This window comes from Somniosus microcephalus, chromosome 1 (genome assembly GCF_052327205.1).
Source record: "Somniosus microcephalus isolate GS21.2 chromosome 1, FLI_Smic_1.0, whole genome shotgun sequence".
Taxonomy (NCBI): Eukaryota; Metazoa; Chordata; class Chondrichthyes; order Squaliformes; family Somniosidae; genus Somniosus; species Somniosus microcephalus.
The window spans coordinates 251,159,845-251,184,012 of NC_140987.1; the positions used below are offsets into that span (position 1 = coordinate 251,159,845).

Here is a 24,168-nt window from a genome sequence, read left to right on the forward strand (position 1 = left end):
GTGCAAGAAAACCAAAATTTTATTAAAGCAGAATAAAACACAATCTTATGAGAAATTACTGGTATGAATACAGGCATAAACAATTACACTTATATGGGAACGGGGAACACACGGCACATTGAGGGAAAACAACTACATTAACAATCCCCTTATCCTTATCCCACCCCCTATACCTAACTAGATTAAGCTATGAGGGGCCAGGAATTCATGCTTACCAATCCGAAACCTGTTGCTTTAACTGGGTTGGTTTTGAGGTCCGCTCTTGCTGTCCTTTGGGGTATCCCATCACCACATGGTCTCAGGGCACGGCGCTGAAGTTGTTGATGCGAAGCACCCTCCTTTTCCTCAGCTACCGTCGTCGTCGAGTCGCGATGGGTCTTCTTCTTCTTCTTCCTCGGGCGGTCGTCGGCGGCAATGTTACGGTTGGGGGTCGGTTGGTGGTCTTTACCGTCTAAATGATTTTACTACCCATGCTTCGAACACCTGTTTATTCTTCAACCGGGCTAGTACTGTCCATGTGACAAACATAGATACATAGATACATAGAAGATAGGAGCAGGAGTAGGCCATTCGGCCCTTCGTGCCTGCTCCGCCATTTAATGAGATCATGGCTGATCCTTTAATTCAGTATCCCGTCCCCGCCTTCTCTCCGTAACCCTTAACCCCTTTTGCCCGTAGAAATATATCTAATTCCCTCTTAAATATATTTAATGAGCTGGCGTACACTGCCCTCTGTGGCAATGAGTTCCACAGGTTCACCACTCTCTGAGTGAAGAAATTCCCCCTCATCTCTGTCCTAAATGGTTTAGCCCTTATCCTTAAATTATGTCCTCTAGTTCTGTTCTCACCCGCCAAGGGAAACATTCCTTCTGCATCCAGTCTGTCTAGACCTGTCAGAATTTTATACACTTCTATGAGGTCCCCTCTCAATCTTCTAAACTCCAGTGTGTACATCCCTAAACTACATAGTCTCTCCTCATAGGTCATTCCCGCCATTCCTGGTATCAGCCTGGTGAATCGCCGCTGCACCCCCTCCATGGCAAGAACATCCTTCCTCAGATGAGGCGACCAAAACTGTACACAGTACTCGAGGTGTGGTCTCACCAGTGCCCTGTACAGCTGCAGCAAGGTATCCCTGTTCCTGTATTCTAACCCTTTTGCTATGAAGGCCAGCATACCGTTTGCCTTCTTGACCGCCTGTTGCACCTGCATGCTCGCCTTCAGTGACTGGTGTACAAGAACACCCAGGTCTCTCTGTACTTCCCCCTCTCCCAATCTATTGCCATTTAAATAATAATTTGCCCTCCCGTTCCTGCACCCAAGGTGGATAACTTCGCACTTGTCCACATTATAGTGCATCTGCCATTTATCCGCCCAATCGCCCAGTCTGTCCAAATCGCTCTGGAGCTTCCTGGTCTCTTCCTCTGAGCCCACCCCACCTCCTAGTTTAGTGTCGTCTGCAAATTTGGAAATGCTGCATCCGACTCCCTGATCCAGGTCATTAATGTAAATTGTGAACAGCTGGGGGCCCAGGACAGATCCCTGTGGTACCCCACTTGTTACTGCCTGCCATTCAGAAAATGAGCCGTTTATTCCAACTCTCTGTTTTCTATCTGACAGCCAGTTCCCTATCCACGCCAAAACTTTCCCCTTTATCCCATGAGCCTCAATTTTCCATGCTAATCTTTTATGTGGGACCTTATCGAAGGCCTTTTGGAAGTCCAGGTACACCACATCTACTGGCTCTCCCCCATCTATTCTACCAGTTACTCCCTCAAAAAATTCCAATAGATTAGTCAAGCACGATTTACCCTTTGTAAATCCATGTTGACTCTGTCCTATCCTGTCCCCATTTGCTAAGTGCTCCGCTATTTCATCCTTAATGATGGACTCCAGCATTTTGCCCACAACTGATGTAAGGCTTACAGGTCTGTAATTACCTGCTTTTTCCCTACCCCCCTTTTTGAATAGTGGGGTAACGTTAGCTACCCTCCAATCCATCGGCACTGTTCCCGAGTCTAATGAATTCTGAAAAATCATCCTTAGTGCATCCGCTATCTCTAGGGCCACCTCCTTCAGTACCCTAGGATGCATGTTATCAGGCCCTGGGGATTTGTCCACCTTCAATCCCTTTAGCTTCCTTAACACCATATCCTTAGAGATATTGATTTGCGTCAGTTCCTCCTTTGCCAATGTCCCTATTTTTCCCGATATCCCAGGGAGGTTTTTTGTGTCTTCCTTCGTAAAGACTGACCCAAAGTATGCATTTAGTTGATCTGCCATTTCCTTATTTCCCATTATATATTCCCCCGTATCTGACTGCAATGGACCAACTTTGGTTTTCACCAGTCTTTTCCTTTTGATATATTTATAAAAGCTTTTGGAGTTAGTTTTTATATTTTCCGCCAGCTTGTTTTCGTAAGCTATTTTGCCCCTCTTGATCATGCCCTTTGCCCTCCTTTGCTCTATCTTAAACTGTTCCCAATCTTCCGCTCTGGCGCTTTTTTTGGCTATTTTATACGCCCTATCTTTGGATTTTATGCTGTCTCTAATTTCCCCTGTTATCCACGGTTGAGTCACCTTTTTAGATTTCCTTTTATGCCAGATTGGTATAAACAATTTTTGCAATTCTGTCATTCTATCTTTAAATGTTTGCCATTGTTTATCTACCTCCAGTCCTCTCAGGAACGTTGTCCAATCAGACCTACTCAGTTCCCGTCTCATGGCATCATAATTCCCCTTGTTTAAATTCAGGACCTTAGTCTCTGAGTCAATTTCTTCGCTCTCCATTTCGAGTGAGAAATCGATCATGTTATGATCGCTCTGACCCAAGGGTCCCCGTACAACAAGATTACTGATTAGTCCCTTCTCATTGCACAGTACCCAGTCCAATATAGCCTGTTCCCGAGTTGGTTCCTCGACATATTGATCCAGATAACCATCCCTTAAACACTCAAGGAATTCCTCCTCCTCATTATTTTTACTGATTAGGCTAGTCCAATCTATATGTAAGTTAAAGTCACCTATGATGACAGCTGTGCTCTTATTGCACGCTTCTCTAATTTCCCTCGTGATGCCCTCCCTAACCTCTATTTTACTATTTGGAGGCCTATATACCACTCCTATTAATGTTTTTCGCCCCTCGCTATTTCTTAGCTCCACCCATATAGATTCTGTATTAACTGAGTTAATATCCTTCCTTTCAATTGCATTTATCCCCTCTTTTACTAGCAATGCTACCCCTCCTCCCTTTCTTTTTTGTCGATCCTTCCTAAATACTGAATACCCCTGTATGTTAAGCTCCCAGCCCTGCTCACCCTGCAACCATGTTTCCGTAATCCCAATTAGATCATAATTATTAACCTCTATTTCCACAGCTAATTCATCTACCTTGTTCCTGATGCTTCTCGCATTAAGGTATAAAACCCTCAGGCTTTTTTTATGCTCACATTTTTTATGAATTAGTTTGGCCCTTTGTTTTTTGTTCCTCACCCTTTTACCATTTATTTCTGTCTGCCTTTCACTTTCCTCTATTTCACTACATAGGTTTCTAGCCCCCTGCCATACTAGTTTAAATGCTCCCGAACTGCTTTATCAAAAATTACCCAGCTTATAACTAGGCCGTTTGTCTCGATTTTGCTACCCATTCTTCGAACGCCAGCATATTCTTAAAAATGGGGCTTTACTGTCCGTGCATGTAACACCAACTTATTCACCAAACACCAGCTTATAACTGGGCGTTGGTCCCCAAATGCGTCTTTCCGCTGCCCTTCTCTGCCTTTACCAGTTCACCTTCTTCTTCGTTTCGTCTCGTCTCGTCTGCCCGTTTGTGGCCTGTGTGTCTTGTGTGGTTTTGAACTCGGGTCTCGTTCTCCTCCCGCATTTGGCCCCGGTGTAATGGGCGTCCTTGGTTGTTGAGCGGCGCGGGGAGCGAGAAGAGAGCCCGCCACGAGGCCAGGGCACGAGAACGAGAGGCAGCAGGCCAAGGCCACAAGATGAGGGCAGGAGCAAGAGTCAAGAGATAAGAGAGTGATTGCCACTGATGGGCCTACAATTATACCAGTTCTTCAATCCTTATCTGCACACCAAATCAGGTCAGTCCTTTGTCTAACTTTTGGCGGGCTCGTTTAAAATGATTACAGCCATTTACTTTAACGACTTCTGGAGTGGTTGTCTCCGGGTCTAATGGCCCCGATGTCCTGGTTGTTTGTCATGGATGAGACTTAATTGTCCCCATCCTGACTTGATGGCTACTGTGAGCTGTTACCGATTAAATATGCAGAAACCTAATGGCCTCGATTTTAGGCCCATTCTAGCTTGATCTGTTTCAAGGCAAATGAGTGCATATTCTGTGTTTACTTTGGCTGTCTGGCTCCAGAGTCTTTTCACAGATTCCTGCATTTTAAGTTTCGTCTCCGGGCCTGCCTGTCTGCAGGGCCTTGCTTTAAAATCCTGTCGGTTTTGGTCACGAGGTTACAGAAGCCATTTTGGGTACCCTGTTTTTAATAACTTGTCCAAACAGGGTCCCTTGATCCATAATTTGGGGAGTGCGGGAATTTTGAGAACCTTACACTCACATTTGCACACAACAAGCTCCCACAAACAGCAATGTGACAATGACCAGATCATCTGTTTTTAGGTGTTGGTTGAGGGATAAATATTGACCGGGACACCAGGGACATCTCCCCTGCTCTTCTTTGAAATAGTGCCATGGGATATTTCACATCCACCTGAGAGGGCTGATGGGGCCTCGGTTTAACATCTCCTCCAAAAGACGGCTCCTCCAACAGTGCAGCACTCCCTCAGTACTGCACTGAAGTGTTAACCTAGATTTTGTGCTCAAGTCTCTGGAGTGGGACATACAAGAGGATCTCAGAATGTGTTTCTTGGTGGAGTGGTGGGAAAGATTAAGGATGTCTAAATTCCTTCCTCAGGTCAGGCTCTTCTCTGTATCACTTTTGGTTATTAAACTCCTGCTTTCAAATTTGAACAGTTCTTCATAAATGTTATGCTAATTGGTAGATGTAGCTTTTGGAAGATTTGCACCATGATGGGATATATGGTAGAAAATTAAAAACAAATTACATGTGTTCAGTACCGTGGGAAAATATTATAAACAGTGTTAGAAATTATACAAAATCTTTTTTTTTAATACTCTCAAAACACATCGCTATCTCCAGAGTATCATAAGAACATAAGAAATAGGAGCATGAGTAGGCCATACAGTCCCTCGAGCTTGCTCCGCCATTCAATATGATCACACCTTAAATGCATTCCTTTAGGGTAACTTGGGGTTATTGACACTGAAATCCAGGAGCACCTGCTTCAATGTCAGCAAACTCTATTACTTAAACATATAACAAGAGGGCAGTAGGCTTCGTTCATATTTAGTAAAAGAACATTATTAATTAGAAAATATGTCATTCATACGTTTTTATTGTTCTGCTTTTTATTATCTATATAAATTATAGAAACAATTTCTCTTGCCATGCCCTAAAACCTCTGTACATGAAGGTGGATAAGGACCCAAGACTGTTACTGCCTGCTAGGGGGTTCACCAGAGCAGCTCAAAGTCCTTTTGACTTTCCCCTTTCCTTGTAAGAAAACACCCAGGTCGGAATTTTTCACTAAAAAAAAGGGTGGGTTTGGAGCGTGAGGGCAGTTAAATTGTTAAAAATGGGATTCCGGACCTGATCCTGCCTCCAACCCGCCCACTTCTGGTTTTAATGAAAGCGGGATGGGTGGTGGGCGAACAACCTGCTCCCAGGGGGTGGTATGTCAATTTAAATATTATAATGAGGCTGGAAGCCTCTTTTTTTCACCTCCATTTTGAATTTAACTGCCTGTGGATGGATTTCACACAATTCGTGAAAGACGGTAGTTAAACCGAGGTGGGGACTGCTGCATCCAGGAGGTAAGTGGTTTTATACCTACTTCCTGGATCCAGGGTCCCGACCATACCCATCCCCTGCAATCAGCGAACCCCCGCATGAGGCCTCCGATCACATTCCCAGTCCTCCGATCCCCACCATGAGGCCTCCCTCCCCCCACCCCACCAATGATGTTGAGGCGGCCACAACCCCTGGCTGGCTGCGGCCGGGACACTAAGGCTTCACACATGCAAATCAGTTGGCAGGGCCTGCGGGAAACCCGGCTTCCAAGGTTTCCCACCCACCTCGGAGGCCTCCAACCCGCCTACCTGCAGAAAATTCCAGCCCTAGTTACTGTTTATGACTCTCCTTGATAGAATGGCTGAGATAGGAAACACAGCGAGTGGGAAATGGCAGACATAAACCTATGTCTCTCTGTTCCATGTGCAAGGTTCAAGCTCTAATGCAGTGTGCCAAAATGTCACCAAAGAATCAAAGATTTTTAAATATCCTCACTAGAGCTACTTTGAATTACTTTACATGGTTGGTAGTGGTAGGCTGTCAGTAGTGGTAGGCTGTCAGTGCACTTTACGCATGGAATAATGACTTGTGCTTTTTGTACAACAGAACCATTGTGGCCAGGTGAGAGATTGCGTTCCACTAAAGACTGATTAGAAACTATTTGTAAAAAAAATACATTATCTTCTGCATTTGTTATAATGGAAATTGTAAAAATGAATTCATATTCATATTTATTGTATGATCTAAGTACAAATAAGAGCTCCACTTCTCATATCCCAACTGTGCTAAATTTGGTGAATTGATTTGGTGTCAAATATATAAGGGAATGTATATTAAATACAGAATAATAGATAACTGTTAGTGAGTTACAATATGCTGCCCTAATTGGTTCAGAATATGAAGCTCGGTCACTTTATGACTATTAACCTAACTCTGGGATCAGGCTTTAACTGACCTCCAGGCTTAAGCTTGTAAGTTACAAAATGAAATGCTTGATTGGCACCCCATCCACCACCTTAAACATTCACTCCCTCCACCACCGGCGTACTGTGGCTGCACTGTGTACCATCTACAAGATGCACTGCAGCAACTCACCAAGGCTTTTTCAGCAGCACGTCCCAAACCCGTGACCTCTTCCACCTAGAAGGACAAGGGCAGCAGGTGCATGGGAACACCACCACCTCCAAGTTCCCCTCCAAGTTCCCCTCCAAGTCACACACCACCCTGACTAGGAAGTATATCGCTGATCCTTCATCTTGCTGGGTCAAAATCCTGGAACTCCCTCCCTAACAGCACTGTGGGAGTACCTTCACCACACGGACTGCAGCTGATCAAGAAGACGGCTCACCACCACCTTCTCAAGGGCAACTAGGGATGGGCAATAAATGCTGGCCTTGCCAGTGACACCCACATCCCATAAATGAATTAAAAAAACACAGAAAATTCAGAAACTTTAGGAACTATTAAGAATAAAATAGGTAATTTCAGATAAAGAAGGACTGGGGAAATGAGCATTGCAGGTTAGTGGCCAGGTGGAGTTAGATTTGGTCTTTATTATGCCATTTAACACAGAGCACAGACCAGGGATAGAGAATTCAGTTAGAGTGAGCTGGAAGGGCTCGGTGGTTCTACCTTCGATCGATTTTTATATGTTTTTATTTGTGATTGCATATTCTATGTACTGAACTGTACTTTGATTTACATTACATTTAAATTAACATTTTTAAAAGTTATATATTGTGAAATGTCAATAGATGCTTGAAGCAAGCTTCAGATTGCCAGTCCAGTGCCAATGATGTGTGCAGAAGAGTATTATATTCCGAAGGTTTACCAAGAACCATCGATGGCAACTTATAAAGGGGAAATCTGTGAAAACCCATATTATAGTGTAACTCTGCCGTTTCACGTCAGCCTGGACTTATACTGTTAATACGCAATTAAGAACCTGAGTGAATTTCCCTTCACCAAATAGCGTTACCCTAGTGCACTCATAAGTCGCTCTTCGCTCTTCTAGTTCTATCCATCTTTACTCGTATATACGTTGATAATATTAATACGCTGCCTTATTGCAAACTGGAACTAGAATAGAATTAAAACTAGAACTTGGCGGAAAATTACATTTTCCCTCCCTGCAGTCACCCCGCGAATAGCGAGTAGCCAGCGAACTCATTTTATCTGAAATCTTTTTTTCTGTCACAGTTATGTAATAAAGTTTGATAAATAAAGTAAGATTTTAAGAATTAATTATTGCTTTGAATTGTGTGGGATCTGTGCGCGATATCTAACGTATGTGTGTGTGTTTAATACATGTGCATACAATATTCTATGAAGTGACTTACTCCTTACGACGACAGCTCAGAAATAACCCCCCTCCCCTCAACAGCTCACCCGATCTGACTAACTCGTCAAATAAAACATGTTTAGATGAGTGCTTCAGTAAACGAGATGACTTTAAGTTCAACATCAATCAAAAGGGGATTTCTGAACTATTTCCGCTGTGTTTAACCTGACGGTGATTAATGCGATCTCCACTTCTCCTTCGCCGATATCCCACAAATCGGCAAATCATTTACTTTCAAACGTTTTGTTCTGTTCAACTTCTGCACCCCCACCCCCCGAACGATTTAATTCATTCCGAAAATATCCTGTGTGTCGGTTAAAATTGCTGCTTTAAGTTGTAAAATTGTCACTTTTCAGATACTGATTGAGTCAGTCCAATCTTCTCTGGTGGTCTCCAAACATCTGCTCGACAAAGAGACTCACAAGATCTCGCTTACAAACTACAAATGTTGTAATATAAAAGGGGACACGGATCGGCAGGAGTTCGAGATTCCCACCATACACTGAATGGATTCAAACTGTATATTTCAACAACAAAATGGGATAGAGATGCTTCATCAAGAGCCAATTCTAATTCTTCAAATATCTACAGAAACCACAGTGCTGAAAAGGAAAACTTCTCAACATTATTTGTTACACTTCCTACTAAGTGTTCTTGTCACATTATCAGCAATCGGAGTTACAGGAGATTGTGATGTTACTGCAAAAAAATGCTACCTCCATCACTCATCTTCTAAAGCAACACGGAGGTCGCCGCGAAAATAAAAAGCAAGACCTGGCTGGCCCTTCAACTATCTAATGCACGATTATCGCTGCATTTGAATCGTTCATTTTAAAGGTGATGTAACCAAGATTTGTGCGTTCGCCAGTTTTTACCGGTTGCACAAAAAAGTGATCGATTCCTGAAATGTGATTAGTTCAACTTCGCCGGTCCAACAAACGAATTAATGTTAAACGATTTCCTAATTTGTAAACGTTGTATTTCACTGAAACACGCTGGGGCCGATGTGATAATTGTGAGGGTCGGTTAATGTTCCTGGTGTAAATCACTACAGCAAAGGGCCTTTTCTTTAATGCGTCGGTTTATTTATCCTGATATTCGGTGACTTTGTTTCAAGGTTGATGGCCAGTTTTTGTTTTGTTTCCATCTCTGTTGAACAGTATCACTGGGAATTGTTCACAATAAGGCCGTTGCATGTGTGAGCTCTCTTGTCTGTTTAATGTAGCACACTGGCATCAGATATTATTCTAGGAAGAATATTTGAATATTTAAGTCATTAGATTCTCAGGTACACCTGAATAGGGCACTATTGTCACTACTGCAACGCTCTGTCGGTGTGGATTCAAATGGTAACGTTGAAAGCATCTGCGTGTCTTGCTTTCCAAAATGTATTTAATCTGATTCTAGTATGTGGGTGGGGTTGCGCGCTAGATCTGCAGAGACTTGCTATGCAAAACAGTAAAACGCTCCCTTTCCCTGTAGCAATTACAACTGACTCGGCTTGAAAGAATATAGAATCATTACAGCACAGAGGGAGACCATTTGGCCCATCGAGCCTGTGCCGGCTCTTTCGAAGAGCAATCCAGTTAGTCCCGCTCCCCCCTCTTTCCCCATAGCCCTGCAATGTTTTCTCCTTCAAGTATGTAGCCAATTCTCTTTTGAAGGCTACTATTGAATCTGCCTCCTCCACCCTTTCAGGCAGTGCATTCCAAATCCTAACCACTTGTTGCATAAAAAAGTTTCCCTCCTGTCGCCTTTGGTTCTTTTGCCAATCACATTAAATCTGTGCCCTCTGGTTCTCGATCCTTCAGCCATTGGAAACAGTTTCTCCTTATTTACTCTATCTAAACCCTACATTGTTTTAAACACCTCTATCAAATCTCTTCTTAACCTTCACTGCTCAAGGGAGAACAACCCCAGCTTCTCCAGTCTATCCACGTAACTGAAGTCCCTCATCCCTGGAACCATTCTAGTAAATCTTTCCTGCACCCTCTCTCAGGCCTTCACGTCCTTCCTAAAGTGCAGTGCCCAGATTTGGACACAATACTCCAGCTGGGGCCAAACTAGTGTTAAATGAATAATTTGCTTGTAATCTATTGTTTAATTTGTTATACCAGATTACATATTTTACCACATTCATGATCCACTTTACGCTCATTCGCTTTTGGGCTAAACTTTTGAAATAAAATAATGACGATATGACAGTTTACATTGTCGGTAAATGCCCAGATGTAGTTTTTCACAGTGTGAGAAGATATCCAGGGGGAAAAAGCTAACATTGTAAAGTGAATGCTTGAAAAAAGTGATGACTTTCAGTTGCAACAGTTTATTGGCGTGACTGAAACAGACAGTATTAAGACATTGTTTTTTGTGTGCTGTGGTTATTAGGAGGGTCGGTAACCAAAGGATTTAACATAATTGGCAAAAGTACCAGAAGGAAGATAAGGAGATTTTTTTTACGCAGTGAGTTGTCATGATCTGGAATGCACTACCTGAAAGGGCGGTGGAAGCAGATTCAATAGTAACTTTCAAAAGGAGATTGGATAAATACGTGAAGAGGACTAATTTATAGGGCTATGGGGAAAGAGCAGGGGAGTGGGATTAATTGGTAGCTCTTTCAAAGAGCCGGCACAGGTACAATGGGCCGAATGGCCTTTTTCTGTGCTGTATCATTCTATGATCTTGGGAGTTGAATAATGTACAACAAATTGTAAATGCGATGCAGGTCACGTTGGAAGATTACTGTACTTTCTAATTTACAATAGCAAAAGATTGAAAGGATGAAGCTGTCACTGTTCAGGCTTCTCGCTATTAATGTCCACCGCAATAAGCTTTTTATTTAGTGTGATCCAATATCGCACCCAAACAAAATACAAACACCTCGCTTACTCTGATTAGAGAATGGGAATAGGTGAAAATGCCCAACTCCACCGTTCGAGTTGATCAGCATCGGAAATTCGTAGAGTGGAGATGGGAAAATATTTGTGGAAAAGGATTACATTCAGGACTGGAAGGCTTCATAGAATGGGATGTAAGTTTGGATCTCACTGGCTATGGGACACTGTAAAAATACAATTGATTGGCCATTGTGTGCGTTTTTATTTATTCGTTGAATTACTTTGGGGCAAGATTGACGTGAAAGAGGTTTCTTTCAAATTGTCTAAAACCCGTGTTTTTGGGGGGTCTCCAAGAAGACTTTCTGGATGTTTTTGTTGCTAAGATTGCTGGAGCTACATCATGGCCAGGCGGTGCCATAATAACACCTTAAATGCTCCTTGTTTCATTAATAAGAAACTCGTTTGGCCGGCGAGGAGGGAGAGGGGGAAGGGGTTGGGGTTGAGAGAGATACGTAAGTGGTTGCGATGAAGTTCTAAATCTAAATTCGGCATCTTTGTTAAGAGGCCCTCGCAGCGGATTAGATTGTGGGCGAAGTCTGGTGCCTCTCGCCACAGCCCAAGTCTGGTGTCAGCTCCGGGCTCCCAACTTTCGGGGGGCTTTTATGGGTTTCTAATCTTGGATCAGCCCATTGCATCAGCCCATGTCGTCAGCTGACTCTGTCGGGACCCGATCATTTCCGCAACATCCCACTGCCTCCAATCAGGATGCGAATTATTTATTTATCATTTCTCCTCTGTTTAGTTTGGCGTCGGTCCTGCAAGGAACGCCAGACGCCGTGGTTCGGGGGGTTTTATAATGGACAAAAAATTCTTAAAAGAAGTTGTGTATTTTTTTTCACTGACTTCAGCGCCGTGTGATCAGGAAGGCAGGCAGTGTTTCCATTTCCCCTCTTGGCTGGAGGAAACAAAGTTGTGTTATGGGATGTCGGCGCTGAGAATTACGTAGTAGGTTAAAAATAACTGGGATATTTAAGGACTGGTGCAGCGGAATCCCAGACCAGAGAGGGAGAAGGGAAGAGAGAGAGTGGTCAGTCTGGAGAAATGAGAGCCTCGGCTATAGCCTTGAAAACCACCGTGTTTGTATCTGCGTGTGAATGTGTATTTATGTGTGTATGTGCCTATCTCTGTGTGTCTGTGTATTTATGTGTGTTTGTGTGTCTGTGTCTGTGTGTCTGGCTGTGTCTGTCTGTGACTGTGTATGCCTAGCTCTGTGTATCTGTGTGTGCGCCTATCTCTGTGTGTCTGTCTGCATTTGTGTGTCTGTTTGTGCGCCTATCTCTGTGTGTCTGTCTGTGTATTTGTGTGTGCCTGTGTATGCCTAGCTCTGTGTGTCAGTGTGTGTCATTAAACATTACTTTGCTGCGGGATTTGTAGCAAACCTAACGGTTACAGCACGATTTCCAAGTCTTGGTGTCAGTGTGATTTGCTGAGCGTCCTCGCTGAAAACTCTCTTAGACTTACATATTCCTACATAGTTTTATACCACCAGGTTCGAGACATAATTTCAGACTCATTCGTATGAAGAAGGTGTTGCATTTGCATGGTCCTCAAACGTCCTGTGAAACGTGCTTTAAACATTACAGAATACCATTAGAAAGTTGTACAGACGCTTCTTCCCTGTTATCCGAGAGTTCATTTATCTTGGGTTTATAATGTATTCGAATGCACAGTTGCTTTAAAAAAAATTATGGACAGTAAAATCAAATATGTTTTAAAAAATAGGGAAGAAGCACTGTAGATCTACAGCCCCGGTGTAGTTTAATTATTATACAAGATACAGGGATGATAAATGGTTTAATAGAATACACCGTTTCAGAATTGCAAGTAGTTGTGAACATTATCCCATACAGTACTTCCCTTGTCCACTTAATGTGTGTGTGCCCGAGTAATTGTTAGGTATCTGTAACTCACAATGTAAGGGTGTTTGAGTGTGAGTGTGTAAGTGTGTGGGTGGGTATTGATGTGTGTAGGTATATGTGTGTATATGTATATTACATAGAGTTACATAGACCTTTACTGCACAGAAAAGACCATTCGGCCCAACAGCTCCATGCTGGAGTTTATGTTCCACACGAGCCTTCTCCCGCACCTCACCCTATCGGCATATCCTTCTATTCCTTTCTCCCTCGTGTGTTTATCCAGCTTCCCCATAATTGCATATACTATATCTGTGCATGAGTTTGTTTATCTACAGTATGTGTGTATATATATATGTGTGCGTGTTCAATTGTAATATGTTAAACATGTTCTTACAATGTTAAAATGTTTCTGAAATGTCATACTGATATTATTGTCTAGAATACACCCGCTGTCCAGTCTAGATGATGTGTAATTTTACTTGGTATCTCACTACAGAAAAACAGTCACCTGGACAAGGATTTGTGATCATTTAATTGAGTCGGCGGCTGAAATGATCCTGTTAACAAGGAGCAGCATTGCGTTCAATCACTTTTCAGGTATTTGTGTTTACTTAAGAATCGGCTGAGTTAACAATGAATATTTAAATGTTAGGCTTTGCATCTGTCACATTTTCATTTTATATTTTCGTAGGTTCATTTCAACAATATCAGGAATTTTGCAACGGATTCTTTAATCTGGTACAATGTGTGGCTCAGTGGAAGGTATGTTTCTCTAGAAACCTTCACATAATCTCACCAGGTGTGACAGGGCAGAAACTCTCCAACATCAGTGATTGATACACCACCGGGAAAAAACTGATCCTCATTTCCAGTGAGTCTGATTTTCTGTCTGATTTTAGTCTTGGTTGTAGTTTATCACGGCATGAGAGGCCAGAGCTGGAAAATGTGACATTTGTAAGGCCGCGACACTACAAAGGAATGTGCATGTGTCATATGTATGAATGTTTCTGTGTGCATATATATATGTGTGTCTGTATATATGTGTGTATATATATGTATGTATGTATGTGTATGTACACTGCTTACTGTCCCACCCACGTGTGGCCCTACGTTTCTGCTGCCATATCCTAAATAGCATCGAGTGCCATTCACCCATCACTCCTGCTCTCGCTGACCTACATTGGCTCCTGGTTGAGCAATGCCTAGCTTTAAAAATGCTCATCCTTGATTTCAAATCCCTCCATGGCCTCACCCCTCCCTATCTCTGTAACCTCCTTCAGCCCTACAATCCTCCAAGATCTTTGCTCTCTAATTCTGACCTCTTGCGCATCCCCGATTTTAATCACTCCACCATTGGTGGCCGTGCCTTCAGCTGCCTGTGTCCTAAGCTCTGGAATTCCCTCCCTAAACCTCTCCACCTCTCTACCTCCTTTAAGATGCTCCGTAAACATACCTCTCTGACCAAGCTTTTGGTCATGTGTCCTAATGTCTCCTTAAGTGGCTCGTTGCCAAATGTTGTCTGATAATGCTCCTTGTCCACAACAGTAAACTTGATTCCCCAGAAAGGGAGATGGGTGTCTCCCCATCATTCAGGGACATCCACCCAAGAGCTACCCTCTACCTAGTTTAGCCTGGGATCTGGCGCAGTTGCCCAGGGTCAGGCCATCATGGTGCACAAGTGACTAATTGAACTGCAAATGAGAAGTGTGTGCAGCATTGGAGATAAGAGATGGGAGTCCACCCACAGTGGATGGGGCTAAACTCCTGGTCAAAGGGACTGCTTCTGAATGCTACACATTACACCCCAGATAATAATACTACTTACTGTATAACAGCTTCTCGAGGTTTTGTCCATTTACTTCCTGCTGCGATTACAAATAAATTGGTTAATTGACATGTTTGGTTTTTAACTTCCTCAAATAAAATGACTACCTGACTTATAAAGTAACGAGTACCCTAGATTTGGTAAACCTCAGCACTGAAAATAAAACCACATCATCGCACAAAGCTCCCTGGTGGGTTCTCTTTAGAAAGATTCCGTTACGTGTCAGCTTTTAATTAAAATCAATTTGCAATGACCTTATAAAGGATGTAAATGGTAAGTAAACCCAATCGCTGCTTTGTGACTACATTGGTGATTTGATGTTTAGAACTAGGTTCTGTTTCTTTCAAACAATATTTGAAATAAGTGTAATTGCATATTCCACCAGATAATTAACTAAAGATAATATTTTAACATCTTGTTGCACGTGACCCAAACAGAATAGGATATATAGGAACAGGAATGCATCCCTACAGTAAGTCTGGATTGCACGGTGAGTTACAACAATTGTCTTTCTGCCTGTAGGACCTGAATTTTAATGCAAACCAGGCCAAAACAATTAAACACGTTTTACACTGCAATTTATCTATTATTTCCTCTTTTATTTGACATCAATAGCGGCCTCATGTGAAATCCCAATTGTTGTGGGAGTGATGGTTAGAGTCCTGCTATTTATACATCACATCAGTCAAACAAGACCATCAACCTGGGATTAAAATACAAATCCTCTATTAGATATTTGCCTAAGTAAGAAACTCCAATTCTACCAGTTATGCCATTTTGGTGTAAGCTTTTCTTTTTCTTGTGTTTTCACCAGCAGTGCAAACCGATTGATGTTATAATGAAAAGGAACATTAAAAAAAATTACAATTAACAATGAAATATGTGATTTGGAATGTATGTAACCAGCTACCCGCGTTATTCTGGGCAAATGCCACCTTGAGGATATTTGTCACTGTCACCCGAATACCTTTGTCTCCCTGGGTCTCTTAGGGACATACCATAGAGCATTGGTCAGATATAAAATTTAAGTCAATGTTCCCAAGTTGTGAATACTAACAGATTTCGGTTCAGGATTTAGCCACTAACGGCCCTTTGCAAAACTGCACACTACCGAAATTCAAACAGGACAAAGCAACAAATAAGAAATATGGATTAAGTTGCTTGGGCTGGATTGATAGGAATTGTCAGCCATGGCTCAGTGGGTAACGCACTCGCCTCAGTGCCAGAAGGTTGTGGGTTTAAGTCCCACTCCAGATATTTGAGCACCTAATCTAGGTTGACGCCCCCAGTGCAGTACTAAGGGAGTGCTGCACTGTTGGTGGACATAAAAGATCCCATGGCACTATTTTGAAGACGAGCTATGGAGTTCTCCCTGGTGTCCTGGCCAATATTTATCTGTTTACCAACACCACTAAAAGCGGATTATCTGTTGATTATCTCAGTACTGTTTGTGGGACCTTGCTGTGCACAAATTGATCACTGTGTTACCCTACATTGCAACAGTGACTACATTTCAAAAGTACTTCTTTGGCTGAAAAACATTTTGGGATGTCCTGAGGTTGTGAAAGGTTGCTATATAAATGCAAGTCTTTCTTTAAGCATTTATATACCATCCACAAAGAAATTCACATATGAGTACATACAAAGCTGCCAAAAGCCAACCCTTAATCAAGGCCAGCCAGTCTGTATTTCCCTTATATTGGCTCAGGACCAGGAGTGTACAAATTGCAATGGACAGGGACCAGTCTTTTCACACAAGACTCGTGTTGACTTCCCAGCAGTCACCCATACTGCAGCTGAATAGACTGAAGCCCACTTAGGATGAGCTATGTACTCCAGGGAATTAGCTGCAGGAGCATTTTGGCATTTAAACCAGAGGCCCTCCCCCCAATTGAAAATCTCACACCTAAACAATTCATCACACAACACCTAAAGAAACATATGTAGTCCCTATCTTTATACTATTCCTAAATACATGCTATAGATAATATACAACACTAGCGGTCTATTATGGCATTGTTTATGTTGAAATGGGGGATACATTGTTTTATAACAAGGGGGTGATTATGCCATGTGAGAGGTGGCACAGGACCACTGATTTTTAGCAATGGAATAACATAAACTAAATCATTATTAAAGAGTATTTGGGGAATTTTACTGCTGCCTGGGATTGAGTTCCACAAATGTGTCCATTATTCTGTAAAACCTGTAAAGGAATGAACTTTATATTTTATATATTCCATTAAAGCTGAAAATATACAGTATGATGGTATGTAATATGTACCAGTTGGAGTTAGATATCTGATATTTAGCAATACTGGGGAGGGACATTGGGTGCAGATGGACTGGGGTGGGTGTTTCTGGACTTCGGTAGCACTGAGGATGACCTGGAGTTTTGTAGAACTGGTGGATGGTGCTGGGGTTTTGTAGTACTGGAGAATGGTCCTAGGCTTTAACAAAATTAAGGTAGAGGTCCTGGAGATTGGCAGTGCTGCTGTGGGACTGTGGGCGTTTAGCAGCATGGGGGTTCTTTGATCTTCCATTACTATATTGGGGAACCTGAGGCTTGGCAGAACAAAGGGCATGGGTGTAATATGGGGTTTGGTTCACTGTTGGATTCTAGCTGTCTGTTAGTAGTGAGGGGAGGGCATGTATCTGACCATATTGTGTAGGGGGGCAACTTAAGTCTGGCAACATTAGTTAGTAACTGTCTAAAAGATCTCTGCAAACAGCAAAGTTATGATTGGTTCTTGGAAATGTATCTCCATGTCTGTCTGTCTCTGTCTGTTTCTCTCCATATGCATTTCTGTCTTTGTGTCTCTGTCTGTAACTCACAGATATCAGTAATTTGAATTTTTACATTTTCTAACTGTCAACAGGACACAAGTGATAATTAGGGATAATTAGAGGCTTTTTTTCAAACTTCAGTGCAATTATTTTTAAAGAATTCAAATTAGGATGAGGAAAGAAACTTTGTGTGTGTTTCTGTCTTATCTCCCTGTCTTACGGGTATCGGTAATTAATATATATATATATATTTCTATCTACCAACAAAACACAGATGATAATCAAGTGATTTATAGAGGCTACCTGCTTGCTTTTATAATTCAAATGTTTCTCTCTCTCTGCTAAATATGCTTTCTGAATTTTATAAAGTATAATTCAAGCACCAACTAAGGCTATAACTAGTGTAATTAGTATAATCTAAATATGTATATACCCACAGCCTCTCTGGCTTTTTTTAAGTGAATATACATTTTACCGGAACAAAGATTTTGAAATGTATCCTCCAGTAAACGAAGTCCTAACAGGGGCACTGCAACTACCGTGGCTACAGTGTCAGATGCTTAAGTGGCTGTTACCTGGCTCAGGTAGATTGGGGACCTATAATTCACACTGCTGCCGTTGGCAAAATTTGCGGGGTTTATTGGGGCCAACAGTGAGTGCACAAATAATCACTGGTTTCCAAATTTACCGTGCACTAAATATAACAGGAGATCTGAAGAAAGAACGAATGAACCATTAAGGTAAAAAGGCCGAGTGCTTGCGGAAAAGAATGAAATTAAAATGATTTGTGTCACATTGAAAACTGCATCAGAAAAGGAAGCAAAAATTACTTGCTGGACATCTGAAAAACCCCAGAAAAAGATGGAAACACTCAATGTCTGTGGAAAGACAGAAGTCGACGCCTTGGGTCTAAAAAGCCGTCAGAAAGAGAAGCATATTTAGAAGCAGCAGGGTATCTGGTCATTTATATTTTCCTATTACAGACAGCAGAGTTAACTTTAAGAAGCTCACGGCAGTACTAATGGGATAAGGCCAGGCATATTTTCTGAAATTGTTTTGAGATGCCGGGTAGATCTTCGGTGTTATCAAATCCCTTTATATGGAGCGATCTCACCACTTGCAATTGTAATAAGCCTAACATTTGTGGGGTGGGTGGGGGAATGTTGACTACAACAGTACTTGGTGGATTCCATGGGACGGAAGCGCAATCCAGAGAAAGTGGCCGGGATGAGTCACCGCCTGGCACTCTCCGAGAGAGTCCCAGCTCTGCCGCTTTGCCCTGCGAAGCATTGCTTAGCATTGAGGATAAGGAAGTTCCCACATTGCATGCATATGAAATGAAAATGAGGTCGTGAATGTAAACAGTTACCCATTCAACACAAATTGGTTAAATATAATGCGCTTGACGTCACTGCGGTTTTGTTAATCAATAAACAGAGAAGTGTTTGAGAGCTAACAGTTCCCATTGATGTCGGAAACCTAAAAAGGGAAGGGGAGGTCCTTGTTTTTGTAAGAGGTTACCAATTCACCCTGCCTCCCCCCACCCCACCCCACCAGCTAATACTAAACCTGGTATAATCTTGAATGAATGGGGAAGGTGGCATTCACATAATCTTACAGCACAGAAGGAGGTAATTCGGCCCATCGTGTCTGTGCCGGCTCTCTGAAAAAGCTAATTAGTCCCACTCTCCCAGTCTTTCCCCATAGCACTGCAAATTGTAAAATCGCACTATGATCTCCCGTAAATTACTTTTAAATTCGAAATTTATGATGACAAATAAGTCTTATTCATTATCAACGTAAGATCAGAATCTGTCACAGTTATATGCACAATACGTGTAATATCAATTTAATCGAAATGTTAATATTCAGATTCAGTTCAATCGTGCAAGCTTTTTTTTCAAAATCTACTTCGAGGAAATACAAACAGGATGGAAATCCGACAATATGATGATAATTTAGCTCTTGTTCTGCACAAGCTCGGATATTTGGCCGCTGGCACCCCAACCCCGCTTGTTGCACAGTCCCGGTCAGTGTCGAGCTCGACTTCTTAAACGAGGAACAAGCCCGTGAGTAAATGCAAAAGAAAAAAACGGATTAAACCCCCCAAAACATTGCATTTGCAACTCCAGCTGCCCGCACAGCTCACCCGAATAAAGTCTTGTGACAACTTCTTCCCTTTTTAAGTTCTGTTCCAAATAAATGAATGCAAGTTTTTTTTAAGTCCTATCTTCGTAGAAAGCAGCTTCTTTTGAAAGAGATGAAAAGTGACAGCCAAACTTTTATTTATCCCAAACAAGGTTGTTGCTACTAAAAGCGTGGCGGCCGAACAGAGTAAATAAAGAGATACAAACAATGGCCAATCGCCGCTTGTTGCCACTGTTTTGGTTCCAAATAGTTACAGGCTTTCCTTCCGGCTGACACGTCATTGCGACGTACGGCATTGTGACGTAAGCGGGTCCCGCCCAATCCCGCGCCCTCTTTTTTTCTCACTGCTCCTAATTTGTTATTTTTGTTGCTGCGCATCCATGGCAACGGCAGCTAGGGGCGGGTCCTTGGAGATTTAATAAGGGAGAGCGGCGCGCGCTGCCTCTGACAGACTCTCTCGCGCTCCGGGGACTGCAGTGTGGAGCGCTGCACGCCCCAATCACCATCACCATCACCATCACCAGCAACACTGCCGTCTCTTGGAGCGAATGCACAGCCTTGTCTCTCTGCAAACAAAAAAAAACTGCTGGTTCCCCAGCTCCGGCCGACTGTCTCTGCCTTCTCCTTGCTCTCTTTATATACTTGGGCTAAATATAGGGCTAGCCGACTCCAGTAGTAATACATCGCACTCCATGCTCCGGCCGTTCCCAGTGCAGGTGCTTCCTGTAGGCAGATTTTGCAATTGGTCAACTCATTATTAATGAGGTAGGTTTTTTTTTAAACACAAAAATGTGCCGATTGGTTCGGTTTTTTTTTCATTAGGAGTTAAAAAAAAAAAATGTGTTCCCGTCAGTGCATTTGGGAGAACTTCTGGTCCCGGGATGCAATAAAGGAAAGCTGACTAGGGAGAGTGCAGCTGATCAGTTTCTTGTGCTTGGTCTTCCTGGTTATCTGTAGGCGGCCGCAGAGTGACTTTGACATGGCTCTGTCCGGGACTGTGCTCCCCTCCATAAACACGTTCGCCACCAGTTCGAACGAGAAAAGCATGGAAAGATCCACAGGACAACACATCGGGTGCAATGTAAGTACCGCGATTATATTATTTCATAGTTTATTTTTCTTCTTCAAATGCTAAACATAACTCCTATTCAGATTATTTTTAAATAAAACTTTGAACAGATGGTGGGACATAGACTTTCAATTTTTTCCACTTTATACGTTTGTTAGCATTAAGTTGTGGTAGTTTTCAAAGTTAGAGTATTACATTCCTTTATGCCTCATTTAGCAACGTACAGAACTTAAAAGTTGCAGTGCGGAATAATTGCGTTATAGATTGATATAATGAAAGAAGGCTTTTTTTTACTGGACCGTATTATCATCATTTGACTTTCTATATAATATATTCGCTATTAATGTTTGTGTTTGATTTTAATGACTGTCTGTCTGTTTATGCACGTATATAGTTATATTTAAATGTGGAGCCATCCAATGACATTAAAACTACCTTTTACAGAGATGGAGAGAAGAAATGGCAAACTTGAGAAGATCCACGGAGCACGACAACCTGAATTTGGGATTTAGAAGAGAGGACGAGGAATTGAGCGAACTTTTAGATTTAGATTTTATTTTATCCAACACCATGAACTCGGAATCCATGTCGAGCACTGCCAATAACTTCAACTGCCCCATGCCCAGCAGGCAGGAGAGCGGCGGGGACATGTACCAGAGAGACTCGTTGACAAGCTACAGCATCACGGACATTAGCCAGGGCCCGCCGACCGGCGGCAGTTTTGTCGCTGAGCTGCTGAGGCCGGACTTGGATCCCAGTTACTGCCATCCCAGTAGCCTACATGGCAAATTTGTGTTAAGGACAGCGGCAGACGCGAGGGAGTACAGCCAGCCCGCCAGTATAGGCAAGCATACCCCGGCCATGGATGCGCCTCTGACCCATTCGAGCCACATTCAGAAGATCAAGCAGGAACCGCTCAGTGTCGGCGCCACGTGTTCCTCGGCAAGCGCACTGGATGTACGTGTGAGTGGTGCTCCACTCCCAGGGAGCAGCCACAGACAGCCCTGCAGATCGAGGCCATCGCAGCACGGGTTTTCCAGCAGGGTTACCCCGCCCATGACTTCAGAGGACATGCTCAACAGGCAATGCCGCTCCTCATCTCAGATCCTGACTCACCCAAGAGCGCCGGCCCTTCCACTCCAGCCGGGCTTCCCTCCGCCAGGCAGCTTCCCCCACTTCCAGGAGCAGCCACCGATGCAGTACCAAGGTCAGTCTTATCTAAGTCTTTTTGAAGATCCATTAAGCTTTCAACAATCGGTTCAAGGAGCGATGCTGACTCCTCCCTCTTCACCTTTAGAGCTCATGCCCTCGGGATACACTCCTCAAGAGGACAAGCCCAAGAGAGGTCGCAGATCGTGGCCCAGGAAAAGGGTAGCAACTCACACGTGTGACTATGCGGGTTGTGGGAAAACGTACACCAAGAGCTCGCACCTCAAGGCACATCTGCGGACACACACAGGTATTGCCTTCCACTTGTTCCTCTCTTGTTTGTTGTGTTTTGGTACAATTACGACCATTTCCTGTCTACTACTGTAAGGTCAGCTTGTAAAATAAGATCGTTCGATTGCAAGTCTCTTTTTTTTTTAATCTAGGCTTTTCCTCTTATCGCTTCCAAAATTGTATCCGATGTGACATGGAGGTGAACATGTGTGTTGCAACGTGTTTGCGCTAAGGAGCCGCCTTTGGGTTTCAGCTTTATGTTGGGCATGAAATGTTACGCCACTTGTTCGCTCCTGTGTCCCTATTGCGGAAACCCAATCGACCCCTGTCCATCGGTTACAGCCTTTGTCTTTCATGTGATGCCCACAAGCCTCTTGTACTGAAATGTCTGCCCCTCCGAAAAGGTTTTCAAGATTTCCCATCCGAGTGGGCGACTGACTTCTTTCTCTTTTTCAACATTGAAAGGAGCATGTTAACACCAAAATGTTGTCTTTTAGCAAGAAATCTGCCCCTCCCACCCCACCTCCCGTGCACGCAGTTTAACTTCACCTCCTTCAGGTGTGAGGTGTTCCCCATTCAATATCCGTGGGGGTTTAAGCGAAAGTTCAGCTCGCTCTGATGAGTTGACGCGGCACTATCGAAAGCATACGGGACATCGTCCCTTCCAATGTCACCGTGCGTGTTTGACAACCACTTTTGTACTGCATTCTGCGTGGATGCGCAAGAGATTGGAATGCGTTTCTAAATATGTGCAAATGTTGGACAATTCAAGGGTGCAAATGCCAGTGTCCATTGGGGAAATGACTAAATGAATCGGCCCTGTCTGTTGTGGTCTGTGTGTGTGTGTCTCTCTCTCTCTGCGTCTGTCCTCCAACCAGACCGCTCTGACCCGGGAGGTGTCTCTGTGTTTCAGGTGAGAAGCCCTATCACTGCGATTGGGAAGGCTGTGGTTGGAAGTTTGCTCGCTCTGATGAGTTGACTCGACACTACAGAAAGCACACGGGACATCGTCCCTTCCAGTGTCACAAATGTGACCGAGCGTTTTCCAGATCTGATCACTTGGCTCTGCACATGAAAAGGCACCTGTAGTTAAACAGCGAGAAACTGCTCCAACTATTCAGCCTGTAAATAGAAAGATTTACTGCCTTATATACTGTACCCCTAGGTCATACAAAGGACATTGACGTCCCCCAACCCTCTCCCTCCGTTTTCATGACCAGTATGTCTAATATTAGTCTGAAAGTGGAATCTCTTCGCTGGAGTCGCGGATTGAAAGCTTGGAGATTCGCTCCAGTGAGCATTGTGTGGCCTGTGATCAAACGCCCACAGAAATGACTGGAGACTTGGAAACACGGTACAAAGAAAGGCTCTTCGCAATTCTAGACTGCAGCCACCACAAACTTGCGGGATGAACCAGTCGATTCCCACTTTCAGCTCAACCAACTTTAATTTTCCTTTTCAAAGGGGGAGTTCAGGTACATAAATGCTTTTCTAAAAAAAAGCCTTGATGTGATGGTGCTCGGTGACTTTCCTTCAGAGACGAAAACTATGCAACCAATCCTGCCACGGGACAAGAAGCTATACAAATAACGTCAGGTTCACGGTATTGCCAAAGGTCAGGTAACGGCTTCTCGTTCATGTCGCTCAATATCACTCTGTGGTCTCTGTGCAATAATGGTTAGTTATTTTATTCTATTCTATACTTTAAAAGCAGAACAAATTGCATTTCTATATTATACTCGACATAATATTTTATCTAATGTACATTTTATGTGACAATTTTGTACATTTGTAAATAAGGAGTAACATTTTCTGCAGTTTGGTTTTTGCATATAGTGTTTTTGGACAAAGAAAAAAGTAATAAACTTAAAATTTCTATATCTTGACTCATGACTAAAGATGTATTTTTTT

At 43.0% G+C, this 24,168-nt stretch overlaps 1 protein-coding gene across 4 annotated transcripts; it reads left to right on the forward strand.

Moving 5' to 3' along the window:
- The first annotated feature begins 11,908 nt into the window (after nt 1–11,908).
- klf4 (Kruppel like factor 4) lies at nt 11,909–24,143 on the forward strand. 4 transcript variants are annotated; one of them, XM_085991877.1, is made up of 7 exons: nt 11,909–12,156; nt 13,485–13,585; nt 13,680–13,859; nt 20,706–20,829; nt 21,262–22,024; nt 22,115–22,276; nt 23,171–24,143. In XM_085991877.1, exons 4-7 carry the CDS (start codon nt 20,728–20,730, stop codon nt 23,344–23,346), a joined length of 1,203 nt encoding a protein of 400 aa, XP_085848003.1. In that variant the 5' UTR covers nt 11,909–12,156; nt 13,485–13,585; nt 13,680–13,859; nt 20,706–20,727; the 3' UTR covers nt 23,347–24,143. The 4 variants fall into 4 exon arrangements, with proteins under 4 accessions (XP_085848003.1, XP_085848011.1, XP_085847985.1 ...); XM_085991885.1 differs by lacking the exon at nt 11,909–12,156 and having other exon boundaries at nt 13,350–13,585; XM_085991867.1 differs by lacking the exons at nt 11,909–12,156; nt 13,485–13,585; nt 13,680–13,859 and adding an exon at nt 17,947–20,513.
- Nucleotides 24,144–24,168: the final 25 nt, after the last annotated feature.

Excerpts from the sequence above, each read along its gene's own strand:
- klf4 (XM_085991859.1), top strand. Across the intron at positions 20,830-21,261 it reads GACAACACATCGGGTGCAAT|AGATGGAGAGAAGAAATGGC; the intron begins GTAAGTACCGCG and ends TACCTTTTACAG. Across the intron at positions 22,277-23,170 it reads ACATCTGCGGACACACACAG|GTGAGAAGCCCTATCACTGC; the intron begins GTATTGCCTTCC and ends TCTGTGTTTCAG.